The 19,861-nt window shown below is 46.3% G+C and overlaps 1 protein-coding gene across 2 annotated transcripts; it reads right to left on the bottom strand.

The window, feature by feature from the left end:
* Positions 1–983: 983 nt before the first annotated feature.
* On the bottom strand, positions 984–18,480 carry TSPAN15 (tetraspanin 15). 2 transcript variants are annotated; one of them, XM_041427287.1, is made up of 8 exons: positions 18,407–18,480; positions 12,381–12,566; positions 10,523–10,597; positions 8,722–8,817; positions 7,011–7,127; positions 4,197–4,244; positions 2,691–2,807; positions 984–2,208 (listed from the first exon to the last, which is right to left on the bottom strand). In XM_041427287.1, exons 1-8 carry the CDS (start codon positions 18,449–18,451, stop codon positions 2,056–2,058), a joined length of 837 nt encoding a protein of 278 aa, XP_041283221.1. In that variant the 5' UTR covers positions 18,452–18,480; the 3' UTR covers positions 984–2,055. The 2 variants fall into 2 exon arrangements, with proteins under 2 accessions (XP_041283221.1, XP_041283220.1); XM_041427286.1 differs by lacking the exon at positions 18,407–18,480 and adding an exon at positions 16,578–16,746 and having other exon boundaries at positions 987–2,208.
* Positions 18,481–19,861: the final 1,381 nt, after the last annotated feature.

The following is a 19,861-nucleotide window of genomic DNA, read 5'->3' as shown; positions in this document are numbered from 1 at the left end:
TAAGGATGCATCTGTGAGCAGCAGCCACAGCTGGGCTGCTCCTGCCAGGAGCACAGGGATTAAATTAGATCAGTGTTCTTCACCCATCTGAAGACAATTTTCTCATCAGCTCTCTGGAGAAGGCAGCTGAGCAGAGAATTGCTGCATCTCTCTCCTCCAGCCACCTCCCAAAAGGCATCATCCCTCCCTCCAGTCACCATGGCCTGTGAAACCAAGAGTTAATTTCCTCACATCCTAGGGAATGGGAACGGTCAGTAGTTTCTGAATCAATCATTTATTAAACAAAATCACGCAGGGTTTACTTTGTGACACCATTCAAACACTGTGAATGACACTGGGGATGGTTGAAAATTCAGTACAGCCTACAAATTTTCTTCATAAGGGATAATTGCTCTCTTGTATCCCAAAATACTCTCCCCATTTCATTTAAATCACCTGAAGTTTAACCACACTTGTGCCACCTCCTGGTTTCTGGGCTATCTCATATTTCACATCACCCCCACATTTACCAAAAAAAATCAATTTATTAAAAAAAATCAATTTACTTTTGTCATCAAAGGAGAACTACCTTTGTCATTCCCACCTTCCCAGCCCAGTCCCTGCTACAAACCAACTCCAGCCTCAATTTTCCCATCCTTCCCCAGCAGTCAGCTCCATCCTCCCTCTCCTTGCACACAAACCCACTCTTAAAACACACCTTGCTTCTTAACTTACCAGAACGCCTCATTCAAGACAGAGACCAGGAGAATTTGGGTGAAAAGGAGCAATTAAACATTGAGCAGTGCAGGGCCCAACGCTGGAGCGTGCTGTGGACCTCCCACTGCCCCTGCTGGACTGGCATCGCTGTCCCTAGAAACCACCAGCAACACCCAAGAACTGGATGAGTCTTTTTTGGCTCCTGGAAACACACAAAGTTTGCTAAGAAATTCTTGGTGAATGTAGAGAGTTAAGCAGCAGAAAATGTCCAGGAAAAGATTTATTTTTTTTTTTTTTTAACAACAACAAAAAGCAGCAAGGAGAGAATAATATCAGATGTTGTCCTGTTTTTCTTAGTGGAGTGTTTGGAAGAGATTTATATTCAGGATATAAACCTGCTTTATTCTCATCCTGACTTTGGTTTAATTGAAATATTAATGATAATTAGGTTTTTGCCTGCATTTTGCCTGCAGGCCTGTCTGGGGCTGGAGGGACTGCACAGAAATGCTCAGGAACACCAACAAAAACCCCAGAGCTCGTGGTGGACTAAGAGAAGCAATGGATGTTCAGTGACTCTCCAAAACCACAGCCAGAATCACAGCTCCTGCTACTTCTACCTTTCCATTCAGCATTTGAGGGACAGGCTTAACTTACCTAAGACAATAAAAATAATTTAAAACAAAACCCATGCATTTTTTTTTTAAGAAAAAACAACTCATTGGTTTTATTTCGACAGTAAATTTTAGAAACACCTTGACATACAGAACTCCAAAAAAATATAAAGTCATAAATCACCTAGTTAATTTACGAAAGGGGGAAAATACAGTACATCCAAGACTCCAACATCCTGTAAGTTCATACAAAAGCCACACAGTAATAAACTGCGTTAAAAAATAGATCAAGCATTACCTGACTGATTTGACACTGGCATTTGCCCCGTTATTGAAAGGCACAGAAGACTGAGCATCACATCCATTATTGTCAGTAAATTCACCATGATTAGCATAAAACCCCACTGTTAAACACAGGTTTCATATTCACCATGTGGATCAGTAAGAAATCTCTCCGGAAGGAGTAAGAAAATACAGCTGGAGAAGCACAAACACTTAAATACCACATCCAGAGACGCAAAGACACTTCCTAGGAATCCAGTTCAGATCTTCTCCAGTTTTTTTGGCTGTGTTATCACCCAGCAATCACCCAGGAGCAATTTAATGTCCCAAGCCCCGCACGGGGCCCCTCCGGTGCGCCTTGGCTCGCACCCACCGCCGGCTGCTGGCTGCTCCAGCACCCCCAGAGTCTGCAGCAGCCCCGGAGCAGCCGGGATTGCCTGGCCTGGCAGGTTTTTGGGCTCCCAGGTCAGCCCGGGTAGCACATGCAGCAGCCGGCCGCGGAGAAGTCGGGCTCAGCCCCGCGGCGCGCGTCCCCGAAGAGGCTCTGGCCCAGCTTGTGCTCCGAGATGATGTCCTCCACCCGGGTCACGTACAGCAGCGTCAGCAGCACGCCCAGGAACTGCCAAGGCAACAGGCAAGGGCAGCCCCAGGCAGGCAGCACAGGCAGCCTGCCCCACCGCAGCTCCGGGAAGCCACAGATGTCACGGATAGGGGAGGACTCAAAAATAAACCCCAAGCAAAAGGGAATTGCCCCAGCAAACCCTGCACCAGTGATGCTACCAAAGAATGCCACCCCGGCTTACCAGTTACATTAAACCCAAAAAGAAAACCATGATGATGGTCCAATGGGATTTCACACACTGGCAAATGAGGTGTTTGATTCAAATGCCACCCCAGCATACCAGTTACATTAAATTTGGAAAGAAAACCATGATGATGGTCCAATGGGATTTCACACACTGGCAAATGAGGTGTTTGATTCAAATGCCACCCCAGCATACCAGTTACATTAAATTTGGAAAGAAAACCATGATGATGGTCCAATGGGATTTCACATCCCGACAAACCAGATGTTCCCCCTCACAGGGAACACTCTCTTACCTGGGGCAGCAGTATGCCAAGCAGCACGCCAGCCATGATGCTGTAGTTGTCCAAAAACCAAATGAGCACAGCATTGGTGCACCCTCGGACGTAGATAACGTGCTGAACGCTCAAGCGCTGCAAAATAGCACAGGAAGGGTTCAACAGGCAGCTCCACTGCTGTGAGACACACGTGGCAACTCAAAACTCAGGGAGGCAGATGTGGTTTGCCTTCCCACCTCTTTAAACCCACTGAGTTTAACAAAGACCTCATCAGTAGCTCTTCTGTCTCTTGTTGAGCTGCTCCACACCTCAGCAAATTACTCTGTTTTTAAAAAGTTATTCAACACCCGAGTAAGTTATTTCATTGTCTTAAACCTGTTTGTTGCAGCTATTTCTCAACAAGAAATGCACTCCATTCTCATTTAAGACCACTTGGAAAGAAGAGAAGTCTCTCTTTAGCTTTCATCTCTGCTCCCAAGTTGAAAATACAGCAGTGGAAAAACATAAATTGTGGACCAAGTGCTTTGCAAAAAGACCCTAGAAAGGACAGGAACAAGAGGATTTCAGATTCAGTCCTGCAAGCTGTGCTGCTCCCTGACCCCAATCCATAATATAAAAGCACTTGAGGCTGCAGAGGGTCCTGAGCAGATGAATGGGGTGAAGTTCAGCATAAGCTGAAGTGCTCCGTGTCAGAGCCTGGCTGCAGCGTTCAGGTGATTAAGCCACAAATCAAGGAACCTGAATGGAGACAAGCTGTATTTAAAGATAACCGGTAATCCCAAAAACCAACAACCCAGGCTGGCATTGTGCTCCAAGTGCCTCAAATGAGCCGGGGAGAGGAGCTTTTCCAGACCAGCCCCCCGCCCTGCCTCCTCCCAGCACTCCAAAGTCAGGAGCGGAAAACTCAGGGCAGATCCAATTACCGATTCCCCTTCTTCATCACTCTGCAATTGCTGCCTTGAGCTGGCAGTCTCTCCTCTGGAGTCACTGGGGCTGTTCCCAAAAGGGAAGGCTGAAGGAGGAGGCCCCATCCCACTCCTGGAGGGAGGAGAAGGCAGCCAACACAACCAGGGAAGTCCCACTGCTCCTCCAGCTGTGCTACCACAGGCTTAAAAATAAAACACCCACTCCTGGGATATGAAATACTTAAAAACAGCTAAGGTGGCTTTCATCAATGCCAATTTTACTAAGTGAGAAACTTTGGCTTTTACGTACTAAAAGCTTTCCCCAACTCAAGTCACTGCTTCAAATTTTGAAAGCAGCTTTTTGTGCATTAGCTGTGCAATTAGCATGGGGGAGTTGTCAACAAACAAGGAATCGAAGGAAATGAAAAGAAGGGAAGATACAGAAATCAAACAAGATGAGTTTTTTCTCATATAAGGAAATTATTCCAGGAAAAAACAACCATTTTAATTGCCAATTAAACTGCCTGGCAGATTAAAGCACACAGAAAACACTTTCATAACAGAGACAAAAAAGAAGCAGCACCCTCTGCCATGCCAGGGTGGGCATTGGCTACATTACCTCTTGGTCAATGGTTTTGTATCCACACATAGTGTTGATAATGTCTGTCTGAAAAGAAAACAACAAATATGAACTGCAGCAGGAAACTAAAATCACAGAAATATTATTTTTACTCTGTGCTCACCCAGCTCATATAAAAGCAATGACAGGGCTATTTCCCAGTCCAACACCAGTTTATCCCAGCAGCCCCAGTGTCAGATTTAGTTAGAGCTCCACATGATTTTAGAGCAATGAGTATTGCCAGTGTGTCACGAGACATTTGAGCCATTCCTATCCAGCAAAAGCAGGGTGGCAACAGCAACCAGTGTGAGCTGTGGGACACAGCTGTTTCCACAGAATGAACAGCTGGATTTCCTTTCAAAGCCTTAATAACTTAACACACCTTATTACTAAAACCAGGGATTAACATGGCCTTCGTGCCAAGATGATGACAAATTTAAGCTCAGAAATACCTTCAGTTTCAAACGATTTCGAATACTATAAATGCTGTTTACAACACTAAATTCATTGCAATATTCATACAACACCATTATATACACAAATATAAAACTCATATATTCAAAAGAGAGACTGAGTGCTTGCATTCACCACATAGATTACTAACACATTTTCTGTAGGTGTGCAGTGCCTTCTGTGGGTTCCAAGGTTCTACCTGGAAAGCCTGGAAAAGCCAACCTGAAAATGCTGACCTGAAAATCATCCAATGTAAAAACCCACTGGCATCAAAGGAGGCAGAAAACAAAGCCAAAGACATGGAGGAAAACGAGAAGTTTTTAAGCCTCTCCAAAAGCTGGGCTCTCACCTTGAGCACACAATTGCCTGACAAGGCTCAGCACATTCCTAGAAGAAAAGGCTTGGACCATTCCACAGGGCTGTTGGGAAACTGTGTAGGGTACCCATCTGCCTACCACAGGTAATAAATCCACTTGGAAGTCAACACCAGTATGAGGCACCAGCGTGTTGTGTTGGCTGTGAGTGATTTCATGCTCCCAAAAAGGCTGAAGCCTGACTGCCTGACTGACACATGGTCACTCCCAAAATATGTGACCACAAGGAGGGCAGTCCCATCCTTTAACCTTAAGCACAGAATTTGCTAACGGGACGTCGTGGCATAAGCAAATACACACAGGGGAGATAAATGCATTGGGAACAGAGGATTACAGGCATTTGGGACTAATTTCTATCTGCTCCACTAGTGTAAGTCTTTAATAAATAATTGGACATGAACACAGTTCCTTCAGAGCCCCCCCAGTACGAGCTGGCTGGTGCTGGCAGAAGGCTTTCACAGAGGATCAGAATCCAGGCACCGACATTAGCTGGAGTTTTCCATGACTACAAAGCCAATGAGTAATCACAAACCATATCTGCAGCTTTCCAGGACAGAACCCAGCCTGTATTTGGAAGGATTTGTCAAACACAGTAAGATTGATGCATCTTCTGGCTGTTTTTTCCTGAGGCAGCCGTGCACAGCCCTGGGGCTGGCGTTCCTGTGCCGCACCACGCACGGCTCAGCTCCAGCATCTCCTGCTCAGAGCCACCAGCCCCCACCTCTGCAAGAGCCACACTCCCATCTGGGGCTTCTCCCTGCCCTTCTTTAACTTCCCTGAGCTTAACACTTCATGGGATACAAGCAGCCTCATCCTCCCTTCCCCAGCTGTCAGTGAATAATCTTGCTGTTTTTCCCTGGAGAGGTTTTTATTCCAGTGCTTTCCCTTTCCTGAAGGCAAAATCCTGAGTTGTTCTGCTCCATGCAGCTGCAGGTTCTTACTCTCAAACAGCTAAGACTCAAAGCATGGCTGTTCAGCTTTGGTTTCCGAGAATAAATCAAAGCTCATCACAGGTTTAAACAGACCCATTCCCACAGGAAAAACGCGTGTGCACACGTAATAAACACCCTCCTGTGATACACATTTCTCAGCATCACCTAGCAGGATTACTGACACACCATTGCATCTATTTTCCTTTTTTTTTTTTAAATTAAGCAGCCATGCTCAAGGCAGATGTGGGAAGGGCAGCCCCAACCAGGCAGCACAGGATATCCATCGTGAGCTCTGCCCTTACACACACCCAAAATCTTCATCTCATGGTCAGACTGGAGACCAAACCCCAGCAAGGCAGGGACTGCCTGTACTGGAGGAGTTGAGGAACAGTTCCTTACCAAATTCAGCATTACATGCACCCCTCAAATGAAGAGCAGTGCATTACAGAATTAATTAAAACATATTTGCATTTAAATCAATGCCTGCTCCCAGGGCTGTCAGCACCAGTGAGGACCAGTTCATCACAGACTCAGAAACTGGTTCAGACTCCAGTCCTTCCAGGATTTTACAGGCAGGTAGTTTTCAAGGATAGGTTGGGGCAGCCCTGTGCCCACAAGCATGCCCTCACCCTGAGGTCACATTTTTGGATTATTCTGGGGGTGACAAGGTCATTCTGTGTGGTTTTTAATTCACACAGCAGCTGCAGCACATCCCTCTGATCCCCCCACCCACAGAAACCACCAGGTCCCAGGCTTCTTGGCAAAGCTGGACCAGCAAACCCTGGGGAAAACACCAGCAAACCTGAATTTTAATCAGCTCTGGTTTGGGAGAGCCACGAGATTAGAGGAGCTCCCAACATCCCTTCTGGGGCTGGGAAGTGGGGCAGTAAAATGGACCACAGCCAACACCTCTAATCCATTATTTCCTCCCTTTCACGATGTAAGGACCCACAGATCCATTGGGGAAGTAAAGGACCCATGTTCCTTCACTTCTTACCCCAGACTTCCCAAATCCAGGTTTCTGAGTGAGCCCCAGCTGAGGTGCCAGGACTTACCTTGTTTCTGATGCAGCAAGTGTAGGGCACCCCACAAGCCAGAGGTCCTGGAGCTGCACAGTTGTGGTACACGTTCTGGGACCAATCTCTATAATCTTCCCCACCACAGCACTTGAACTGGAGAGGAAAAAAAAATTAAAATAAAAAAGACATAAAACTCAATGATCTTTAAGGTCTTCTCCAACCTAAATGTTTCTATGACTCCAAAAGGAAAAGGAAATTTGTTCCTTAAACTCTTTGAATAAGTAGAAAACAAAGAATGAAACAAACTATTTTAAAAGCTCTGAGCTACCAAAAAATTCTGTCATTTTATCAGCACGGCATGTAGGAATGTACATGATAAATTTAAATTAAAAAGAATTAAAGATAAAGGTAATACTCCTCTGTCACCCATTGAACTGTAAGCCAGGGTGCCAGAGCAAAGTACCCAGTACCAAGTTCCACCTCCCATCTTTTCTGAGCTGAAAAATTATCTTTCCAGCTCTGGACATCATCAAACTTTGATTGATGACACATTGACTCCATCCTGACCTGTAATCTACCCCTGCAGTTGTTTTAAGGGTTACAACCACATTTCCAACTGGATCTAAAAGACAAAAACGTTGCTCTGAGGCATAAATAAATCTCACCAAAACACTGTGGGTGTAATTTAGAAGAACTAAAAGCTGGCAAACAAATACTCTAAGTTTACACTGACTTAATATAAATATTCCCTTTATAATTTAAACGAAGGGGAAAGGAGGAGCTCATTTAATCCCTAACGTGTACGTAGCCAGAATTTTGGGCAGTGCATGGAAAATTTAAAGCATTATGAAGTCTAATGACAGAATTTCCTCAGGATGGTCTGCTTCTGACAGACTTTCCATGCTAACTTTGTTTTTCAAAGCAGGCTGCCATCTCCATAACGATGTCCTAGAATATATGGATCACTTCCTAAGTCAATTTTTTTAATAACCATTACTTGGCACGGTCACAGACATCACAGGGGCCCTGACATCACATTGCTGAACACTTTTTGCTTCTTCTACAGCCTCTGAGCTGTATGGCAGAACTCTTCAATAACCCAATAAACATTTCAACAGATCAGCCTTATTAAAAAAAAAAAAAAAAAAAAATTAAAAAAGGCTGTGAGTCAACTCCACATGCCATTAAGTAATGCCCAGCTGGGCTCACCACAGTTCCTGAATTTTAATTACAGGTAGATACTCTTCCAGTGCTATTTCCCTCCAACAACCACCTTGTTAAAGAGCTCTGTGCATGCCCTGGAGCAGCCACACCAGGGCCCAGGCTGTGGCAGCCCAAATGCCACCTCATTTCTCTTTATCCAATGCCTCCTGCTAACAAGATGCTTCTCAACCTCTGCACCAGCCAGGAGAAGCACTGAGTGCCAGGCCATGGCTGGAATTCAGGCTGAATTCATCTCAGTCCAGCTGTGGGGCCACTACAAACCCACAGGTTTGGGGGATCTGACCTCGAGCATTTGAATTGCACCTGCCAAGGCAAAAGCTGCATTTTGGCCCTCTCTTTCTGCAGTGATGGAAGAGGGTTTTAAATGCCAGCTGGAGTGCTGGATGAGCCCTGACCTCAGCAGCAACACCATAAGAGATGACACACAAGATCTCATCCCCCGCAACTTGATTGTCACACCACTGGAAAAACTCAAAGCTGTTGCTGAGTTAGTCCAAGGGAAAAAAAAACCAAACCAACAAACCTGCTTTTGAACAGAATCCATTATGTTCTTGAAGTCTAAATCATCATAGTAATTCTCAATTCCTCTTCTAATGTTATCATTCAAAAATTTGATTGTCTAGAAAGCAGAAGGAAAACAAATTCATGGGCTGGAACAGAATTAGAAGAGCAGGTTAAAGTGACAAGTGTAACTGATGAGCACAAAGGAAAAGGCTTTTATTCCTTTTTTTTTTTAAGAAAAAAACCAAAACACTCATTACAAATTTTAGCACAGCCCTGCAGGGACCAACCATCTGTTCTCCTCCAGGGAAGCAGCCTCTCTGCTGGCTTTGGGCCGGCAAGTTCCAGCAGTGAGACACCTCTCACTGCTGAGACCCTCCCAGCATCTCCCAGAGATGGTCCCATCAGCCCTGGGACATGGATACTCCAGGATCCCTGTCCCTGGGGACCCTCACACCTTCTGGATGACGGAGCAGTGGGGCTGGATGCTGGATCTTGGCACCGCGGTCTGCACCACGCCCCGAGCAAAACGGCTTGACTGCGTCACCACCGTCCAGGAATTTTATTTTCCATGCATTTTCCATTAATTTGATTTTTCAAAGAGTCCAAAATTGCCAGATAGAGAGCTTTACTCCACATGGAGTGGAAAAAAAAGGTGTGTTTGTATGTTTTACAGTGGTTGTTTTGAGAAATATGGTAGTGTGGCGACAGCAGAAATAAAATGGTGTCTCCTCAGCATGGCATACTAAAATTAAATCAACAAAGTCTTTTTAAAGTTCAGAAGATGAGAGAAAATGGAAAAAAAAAAAAAAAAAAAGAGTATTTAGTTTTCAAGATCCAGCACAATCTCAGCACAGCAAACAGCAAAACCAGGGACTAATCACTACCAGAATGCAACAACTTTCCTTTCAATCCAGCTGCTGAAATGGACAAAGTTAAAGCCTTGCAGGTCAGAAAACCTGAAATACACCCACTCATCTTCTCAGTATTACAAACTGCAACACCCAAAACTAACCAGAACAGAAAGGATTATCATATCAGTGATGAGAAATAACACAGAACCCTCCTAACTGGTCCAACCTCATTTAGACTCTACAGATTTTAAAAGGAAGTAGAGAAAGAAATGGGGAAAATGCACATCACATGCAAAACAAACAGGCCTGAAAGAGAGGCTACTACATTAAACTTCCATAAATACCTTCTTGTTCTCCCCATACCAACCCAAACTTCTCCACTAACCTTGAAAAACAAGGGAAGAAAGTTGTCCCTAAGTGTAGCTGTCCTGCTATAAATCAAAGCATAGGCATCTAGTACTTGCCATAGTGAACACATTTATGTTTTAAAGCATTTCTAACTGAATAAAATAGTCTGCTGCTTTCTGTGCAGAAAAATCAAGGGTTTAATGCAGTTATAGGATGCTTGTCAATGATGGAGTCTCCTGCATAAATTTACTCTGTTGCTTATGGATGCGGGCAGGGAAGAGCTGTCCTTTAACTGAGGCAAAACATTTGGGCCATTAAAAAACAACAGCCTCCAAATCCGTCTGGAAACGTCCCAAATCAGCAGTCAGACCCAGATGGCAAAACAGAAGAAAGCATTTTGTCATCCACCAAGAGCTGGAGATTCATTTTGCCTGCATTGCACATTTGTAGCCACCAGATTTCCTCCGAGCTCCTTAACCTGGAATTCACCTCCAGAACAGCGCAGGACTGAGCCCTGAAAAGCCTGGACCTGTCCCCAGAGCTCTGTCAAGGAGTGCTCAGCTTGAGCAGCTGTCATTTAGCAGAGCTCAATGCTGCCAACACCTGAAGCCAGCAGCTCACCTGGTTCCTGAAGATCAGGGCCACCACTCCGCCCGTCAGCTCGATCAGCAGGCAGACACCAAGGATGTACATGAACTGCAGGGAAACAAGTGCAAGTGAGTCATTAGACACAGCTCCAATTACTCTTTCAATTAGCTCCTTCAAGGCTAGCATTCGATTGCCAATAGACTTGGCTTTCAGCATGGCATTTTAAAGGAAAACATGAAATTATGGAACTGTCAATGTCACGAGAAAGACTTTTTTCTTCACTTCAATTATTCTGGGTTTTGCCCAATTGGCAAGAACATTATTTTTTCTGCTCTGAACGGACTCAAAACCATTAGATGAAATTATCCTGCCAAGACACTCCTTTCCACACCAGCACCCCAGAGAAGCACACTGATGGGCTGCTGCAAACCACACCACACTTCAGGGTTTTATGCTTCCTACAAAGCCAGTACTTACCTGTTAGCTTTCAACAGCACACCTTAAGACAATCCAAACCACCTTCTTCTACACTGCCAGTGCTAAATCAAAGCAAAATTCCAGGCTTAGTAGCTTTTAATGTGTTGCTTCCCCACATTTATTTGCCTGTGTATATACACAAGTGCACTCACACACAACCACGTGTGCACCCACGACTGCCCAGCAAAGCCTGTGCAAAATGTGAAAAACATGAAAAAATCCATTGCACTGTGAGAGAGCTGCTGCATGCCAGGACTTGAAATGTTTTTTCCAACCCTTCAGGCAAAAAAAGATGGGTGTTGAGTGAATTCAGGTCTGCTGTGTAACAACAAACTTCATCAGGAGTGAAGTTTTAACATCCCTTGTCTGAAAATAATCCCCTGAAAGCTGCTTTAACTTCTCAGTGTCAGGAATTCACCAGACAGGTATCTTTTCTCCTGCTAAATGTGGAATCAACCTGGGAAGCTGGCATCAGGGACTTGCTTTGTTCCATACCCAGCTGGGTTTGCTACCAGGATGGGAACAGAAAATGCTCCTGGCATCTGACACACCACCACACTTGGGGAAGAAGCCTGAGGAGGGGCTCTCAGTGAAATTCCAGTATAACTTCAAAATCCGTGGTTACTTCTGGCCTTGCCCTCCACAACAAACCATGAGTTTAGCATTTTGTTAGACTGCACTGATGTGACAAGGCCAGGCTGGGCTGGGTTTTGAGCAGCCTGGTCTGGTGGAAGGTGACCCTGCTCATGGCAAGGGGGTCACACTAGGTGGCCTTTAAAAGGTCCCTTCCAGCCCAAACTCTGTGTGATCCTGTGCAGCTGGAAATGAAGTTTGCACACTTTAATTTTAATTAGTCACACATGCAGCTTCCACCTGCAACCACAGGAATTTCCCCAAAATTCACCTTTTCAGAGACGCTGGGGGCAAAAGCCTTGTGCCTTTCATGTCACCCTCAGGGCCCTTCTGTCAAAGGCCCCAGCTCCAGGTCTGACTCTGAACACACATTTCTCCATCTCCCCTCTGCACTGCACTGCCCAGCGAGGACAGACAGACCACTGAGCCAGGGCTGCTCCCTCTGGGCTGAAACCCAGCATCAAGCAGCACGTCAGCAGCTGAGTTTGCACAAGATACACGCTGGCTGATAACATCTCACATTCCTCACATTTCCATAACACCTGAGCTCCTGGGAAGCTCCTTTTCCCAGCACTGGGCTCAGAGCCTCACTGGCCAGACCCAATGCTGCAGCTCCCTGAGGGAGGGAGCCACTAAATTCAGATTTAAGCGAAACTTTTAAAAAAGTAACCTCATTAAAATATTTTTCAGTGCAGACATAGTTCTGGATGTGAATTCAGAGGACAGTGGAAAGCAAAAGCAACAAGCCTTAGAAACTAGGAATAAAAATTCCAACACTTACTGCTTGCAGAAGGCATAAATTGTCTCTCAGAGAAGCCAGTACACCCACAAAGGATACCAGGAACATCACAATGCCCAAAAGTATTAAAATAATTGCTGGGGCTAGAAAGGCACTTTCTAGAGTTTTGTACTTCTGTCTTTCAATTTCTGCATAAATCCCAACGGCGAGGACAAGGGCTCCAATCACCTGGAAGAGAAACAGATGATTTAACACAAATAACATGTAATTGTTTCTGCCAGTAAACACAGAGATGACAGGCTGTGAGTACACAGGAACCTGTCACTGCTCACTTCAGGATTCATTGTAAACAATGAAACATCCAAAGCAGAAGTGTGGATAAAACAAAAAATTAAAAAACCCTCAAAGACTAAAGCAGAAAAAGAGCTGAGTTGGGGAAAAAAAAAAAAAAAAAAAAAAAACACGTTCACTTCAAAAATATATTTCATCATGTTTTAGCATTCTGGAAGTCAAACTAATCAAAATATACATCACTGGCTGAAATGTAATTTATTACCCATCTGAGATCACATACATTACATATATGAGCAACTGCCATGGCATTAATGGCCCTCCTCTGTGTGTCTGTCTGTCCTGCTCTCTGTGTATATAAATACACAGAAATATATATGTGCCTCTAACACAACCCAGCTTCTGCAAACAGCCCATCTGTCCCTTCCTATCAACTGCTGCTGTTATTTGGGCTCAGTAAATACAGTCAGATAATTCCTATACCTCCACTCCTGCTGCCAGCAGGAGAAAGGCACCAGATTAAAAACTAAAAGAAAAAAACAAACAACCAAGTTTGAAATTGTATCACTTCCTTCAGCAACTACCAGATAAAGCTGACAAGTGAAATATGAAGGGACATATTTTATTTAAAGATCTTTCAATCAAAAGAATTTGTTAAGTCTAAATCATTTGGTATTAAAACTGTGGTGTGCTGCAAATCACTTTGAATTATGCTGAACTAATTAAAATTAAAAATAGCCCACAATACTTAATTACAAAAATTGCAGTGGAAAAACTTTGCTGCCGACTCCAACAGCCAGACAGATCATCAGGGAAGAGACCAGACACAAATCAATCATTCTGGCAATCTGATACACAACACTCCCCTTTCCTGACCTGACATTTCCACAGGAAACACGAATCTGCTCTCTGCACACCAGTGCTTCTGAATTACACTTCTTAATTTTTAATTTCACTTCTTAATTTTGGATATGACATAGAATATCCCAGACAAAGGGACACACGATGTGAGTTACGAGTTCATGAGCCAAACAGCTGAAATGCTTTTTAAATTATGGGATATCTTAAAATAAATAGCAACTTACTGGAAGTTCTTGATTTTCTATGGAAATGCATAATGACACCAAAGGACAATATGTAGGGAATGCCACCAGTTTGTCATTTAAAGAGAGAAAATTCTCAGAAGGGTTCACCCACAAAAAGGAAATACACTGAAGCTATTTAAAAAGCAACTTCAAATTGGAGCAAATTGAGAGCAGCCCCAAAAGCAGATTCTCCTGCAAACACTGAAGTGCCATTAACAGCAAGAACTCTTGCCTGCTAGATCCCTTGTTTAGAAAGTAAAAAAAAAAAACAACCATAAACACTGGATGTAAACCACAGGTATTAAAGTTTTATAGGGATTATCAGAATTTCAGAAGAGTGTTGTTTCAACATTAGAACTTTTTACTGAAATATTTTTTCTCGTCAAAGTTTTCTTATCAAAGCATTCAATTTCAGGGCGTTTTTGACTAAAAGGTGCCTGTAAGTAAAATACAAGACACTTCCTACTTTAAGAACTTAAGATACATAAATGCATATAGCATCTTCATATACACATATCTTCACCCCTTTCCACTTCCACTCGTGCTCCCACACCCTCCAAGATTCATGCTTTCATTATCTTCTATTTTCTCAAGCATTTAACAAAATTCTTTCCAACCTTTAACACGGTCAAACCAACAGCATTTACTCCTGCAAGCAGATGTGCTAACCCAGCAGCCACGGCACAGGGGCTGTTTACATCCTGCATCCCCCACAACAGCTCCCAGCTTGGCAATTCCAGCTGTGCACACAGGAAAAATCAACTGCTCTGACTCACAGCAACTGAGCATCCACCAGCAAATACCAGGGGATTTCTCTGGGGCTTTTGCACAGAAGCTGCTTTCCCAAGAGAAAGGAGAAGAATTTATTTATTAGCAGAAGCTTTAACCCTGTACTTACAGTTCCTTCTCCTAAATAAAGCTCAACAACAGCACCTTCTGTTTAAAATGCTGGATTTTGTTTCAGCTGGGCAAGAAAATTACATTCTAGCCCCATTCTCCTCAGGTTACATTACAGCCCCACTCACCTTTTCCAGAGGTGTCTGGAAAGTCACAGTGACAGCTAGTTTTTAAAACAGCCCTGGGTGACAGACCACAAGGCCTGTAGCAAATATCCCCCCCGGCACTCCCAGCAATGCTTTAATTTCCTTTTTGCTTTGGAGAAGGCTGGTATTTAGTTCCTGAGGGTTTAAATCCATCCTGGGGACTCAAACCTGGGACTTCATCACTCAGAAGGCACCAGAGGAACTGCAAGAGCCGGGAGGGAAGCGAATGAACTCAGCATCCAGCGGGACAAAGCCCCAGACAGCAGCAGAACACCACGAACCACCCAACATTCAAGAAAGCCAAGCTTTGCTCCCATTTACACTGATTTAAAAAACGCCAAACCACCAAACTCAGCAAGAAGAAGAGTGCTGAGAAGGGGAACTGACATTCACAGCTGATGAGATCTGCTTGGCTAAGCTGCAACAAAAGAAAATCCCGCGGGCAAAGCCCACACGCCTGGCACAGCACCAGCCCTCCCAAAATCCCCTGCCATCCCCCCATCCTTCCTTCCCAAAACAATCTCCTGCCATCCCCCCATCCTTCCTTCCCAAAACAATCCCCTGCCATCCCCCATCCTGCTTTCCCAAAACAATCCCCTGCCATCCCCCATCCTGCTTTCCCACCTCCCACAGCAAACCGTCTCCCCCAGCCAACAAATGGAAGCTCTCGTTTATAAACGAGGGCAGAGCATTGAAAATCCAGAGCGAGCAACTACAAAGAGTAAATAAAATCCTCAGGCTGCCTGAAAGAGGCTTTGTCCTGCCAGGATGGATTCAGAGGAGCCCTTTCTCTGCCCCCACAGGAATGTTTACATCCCACCAGCCAGGGCCCTCGCTGCCGACAGAAAACGCAGAGCACACAACGAGCGCGATCCCCTGCAAAGGACACGCTGCAAAAACGGGTCTGAAAAATAACACAGCAAATCTGATTCTCCCTTTTCCAAAACTCATAGCTGTGGAGGGACACAGGGAGCACCAGGAGCCTAAATCCAAGGGTCAGTTTGTCTGCTAAAACAGACAAAAGACACCCGAGATCCTAAAAAGCCTGAATTACACCCAAACACTTTGCATGTCAGTCTTTGTTCGTTACATCACAGGGTGAATCTGACACTCACTATCAAACCCAGTGGATCTAAGCCTCTTCTTCCACGCAGCAAAGCAAAAGCCTTATGCTCCCAAGTGGTAAAAACCGTGTCAGACAAAAACAGACCAGCCAAACTAAAACCGAAGCAGCGTTTCAAGTGAAAAAGCCAGACAGAAAAAATCCCTGCCTGAGCACCTCTGACATCAGCACCACCTGAAGCCAGCATCCTCTCAGTATCCCAGGACCCGAAAAAAGCACCTTTAAAAATCCCAGTGCTTACAAAGAGCACTTGCAAAGGGCCCCAAGGGCTGTTCCAGCCCGGGGGGTGCCCGCTGTGCATTTACCAGAACTCAGTGCTCATAGCCTGGACCCATCACCTGGGACTCTGGCTTCACCTGGATGAGGAAAGCAAGATCCACCCACCTGTAACTCCAAAGCCCGGCAGCCTCACCCTGCGAGGCTCAGGACAGGACATACCCACCGCAACACACCGAGGAGCGACTGCGGAGGGCAAAGGCTCTGCGCGCCCGCCTCCCCCGCTGCGTTTCGACCCGCACCTGAACGATCTTCACTCGCCAAACTTCCAACCCCCGCAATTCCCCATCCTCCAAAACCAGTCTGGCAGTCCCTCGGCGAGGACGGCCCCGGGTGCGACACCCACGGCCCCGGGTGCCACACCGCCACGCCAGCCGCGGGATCTCCCACCCACGGCAGCGGGACCCGCGCCCCCGCTCACCCAGAAGGTGGTGGAGTAGGTGATGAGGCTGAGCTTGAGGCACAGGTACGAGAGCCGCCCGCAGTAGCGCGCCTGCTCCGGGTCGCCCGCCGCCATCCTCCCGCGGCACCTGCCGCCCGCCGCGCCCTCCGCCCCTTCCCGGCCCCGACGGGCGGGCCCGGCCGCGCTTCCGGCACCGCGAGCGGCTCCGGGAGCGGCACCGACCGCGGAACGCGGGAGCGCCTGCAGAGCCGCGGCGTCCGTCCTCTCCTCTCTCTCCTTTTTTTTTTTTTTTTTTTTTTTTTTTTTTTTTTTTTTTTTTTTAATTCCCTCGGCACACAGATCTCGGGTATCTTTTGTCTGTCTTAGCAGACAAACCGACCCTTGGGTTTAGGCTCCTGGTGCTCCCTGTGTCCCTCCGCAGCTATTCAGCAGCTGTGAGTTTGGGAAAAGGGAGAATCGAATTTGCTGTGTTATTTTTCAGACCCGTTTTTGCAGCGTGTCCTTTGCAGGGGATCGCGCTCGTTGTGTGCTCTGCGTTTTCTGTCGGCAGCGAGGGCCCTGGCTGGTGGGATGTAAACATTCCTGTGGGGGCAGAGAAAGGGCTCCTCTGAATCCATCCTGGCAGGACAAAGCCTCTTTCAGGCAGCCTGAGGATTTTATTTGCTCTTGTAGTTGCTCGCTCTGGATTTTCAGTGCTCGGCCGCTCGGTCGGGATTAGCCCCGCACGGGAAATGGAGCTGGCTGCTCCAGCAGGAATCACGCATCCCCAGACGCCTCTGCCATCGCCATTGAAACAGCCGGGACAAACATACGGCCGTGGGAAGCCGCTGCCTGGGCGCTCAGGGTTTTGGTGGAGCATCCATAAACTGGCAAAGCTGAATCCCTACACCCTTCACCGGCACGAGGAAGCGTTGCCGGGGCATTTCCCTCTGTCTGTGTCACCCTGGGATTGCACATGCGAGGAGGGTCGCGTCCTGCCGGTGGCAGCAGCCCTGGGCGTATGGCACCGGCCACGCTCTGCGCCGAGCTGCTCCCGGTCCCGCCGCTGTGACGGAGCGTCCGTGATGGGTCTGACACGGCCGTCATGAACTGCGAACGCCATTCGTGCCTCCGAGATGAAACAAGCCTTTTCAAGCCCGCAGTGCTGCACTCCTGTCCCACAAAGGGCTATTTTCCCCCCGGGGAAAAAAGTCTCATTCAAAGCGGCAGACAACTGTCACAGAGTCGGTTGTTTGGTCCTGGCCCGGAGCAGAGACAGATGGCATTGAAAATCAGTGTCTGGTGTCAGGGGAGATGAAGTGGGGCAGCATTTGTCCTTAAGTTACCTAGCAGAGAGACTGGAAAACCTCTGAGCTGCGTATGAGAACTGTGCAAACATTTCAGTCACACATCATTTCTTCAGGTCATACGATGCACCAAAGTCTCGTTTCTAAAGGCTAAAAAATATCCCTGGATAATTCTGTTATTAAAAGTACTATTGCCATCGCCTGCAGTGCTACTACTTCCTGCTTCTGGAAAACAAACCGGCCCAGCACACTCCCAGGAACAGAACAGCTCTTCACCTCTAATGTTTCTGACAGAAATACAATGTCCCTAGAGCATCCATCCTCTAAAATATCAACAGCTTCAATTTTCAGAGAGATTTGCAAATATCCCTGACACTTAGCAATGGCATGCAGGCTGGAAATCCCATCACATGTAGTTGCTGGGAATTAGTGTCTGTCACGTAGCCTTCGTGTCTCAGGGGTGTCATTCACATCCAAGCATGTTCTTGTCCCTTAGGCATCTTCCTTGTTGAACTATTTAACTAAATTAATTGTTCTGGTTTGCCTTTCTTACTACCTTACCTCGTCCTTTGTGCTGATTCCTGCACGTAAAATTTCGGGGCACATCCTGCTGGAAGCTGAGTAAAGGAGTGTCTGTTTTCCTGTTGTTTTCCCTCAGAACTGAGTCAATGTATCAAAACAGGTTCCTGTTTTGAAAATGCACGACAATAATTGAAACTGCACGACAATAACTGGGCAATCCCTTTCTTTTCCTGAATCCCAGACTTTGTCTATACAAATGGCAAGATTTCTGGACACAAAAGTTATGAGTTGATTGTAGTTTGGCAGCAAATGGTGGTTAAAGTAAGATGTGGTGAAGTGCCTAAAGGTCCATCAGGATTGTGTTCTCTCCCCCCGAGCCCAGTGCAGCACAGGGCTGCAGTTTTCCAGCGAAGAGCCTGGCAGATTGTTCATTACAGCATCTGCTCCTGGCACCATCCAACAGCACAGCTAGCAGTGGTTTTGTTCTTATTAAGGATCATTAACTTCCACATTTCCTTACTCATCGCCAGGGGTTGTCCTAAAGACACCAAGAGCCGAGGACTGCAGAGCATTTGCCCCAGGGCTTTAGGAGCCCTGCAAAAAGAAGTGAACTACAGCCAGCCCTGCACCAAACCATGTCAGAAAGACCCAAAGCTTTTCAGTGCTACTAGAGGCAGTTTTGCTGCTTCCTTCCAGCCCGGGTCTGGCTGAGGAAGCTGCAGGCCAGCTGCACTTTGCCCCACCCAGGGGGATGCTCGTGGTCCTCATGCCCTGCTCTCAGAGCTGCTCCCTAGACAAAGGTTCTTCCTCCCAAAGCAGAGTCCAACTTGCAACACAATTAAAGCTTCTACTGCCTGTATTACCTTGTATTATGTTTCCAAAGCACAAAACGTCCCTCAATCGCCCTTCCTGACCTTGCAGACCCACATCTTTTGTTTGCATCTCACCCTTTGCTCAGACCTGAGACTGGTGATTCAGCACAGTAACGTTTGGCCTTGACAATCCTGCCCGTAATAAAAACAACAGTGAAACCAGCCAAACCCAAACCCCCTGCTCTCAGGTAGTCCCTTTCTCTGGTGTAGCTCCAAAACCACTGGTGAGGCGGGTTTTACCCACCGTCTCAGGCAAATGTGACTTCCCTGAGGAACCTGGAGCCAGCCTGTGTCAAAAATTGCTCCAGTTTTCAAGTCAAAAAGCTGACAGCACACACTAAATCGCTGGCCAGGCTCCAGGATGATAACCTTGTCAATGCACAACCAGAAAGGAATAAAAGGAGTGGGTGTGGATACAGGAAGGCAAATCCCTCCTGAGTCGTACGATGAAATGTTGACCAAAGGGTGGCTGCTCTTCGATTATCACCTGAGCAACAGATCAGGGACGGGGGCAGATGGTTCACAAGGAGGTTCCTAAGAAACCTGAGCACCCTGAATGTCTTCCAAGTCAGCCGAGAGAGGTTACAGCTTGCCCACTGAAGGGTCAATTAAGTGCAGCCCT

Source organism: Onychostruthus taczanowskii, unplaced genomic scaffold, assembly GCF_017590055.1.
Source record: "Onychostruthus taczanowskii isolate IOZ18803 unplaced genomic scaffold, ASM1759005v1 scaffold98, whole genome shotgun sequence".
In the NCBI taxonomy this organism is placed as follows: Eukaryota; Metazoa; Chordata; class Aves; order Passeriformes; family Passeridae; genus Onychostruthus; species Onychostruthus taczanowskii.
This window is presented reverse-complemented; position numbering and strand designations above follow the sequence as displayed.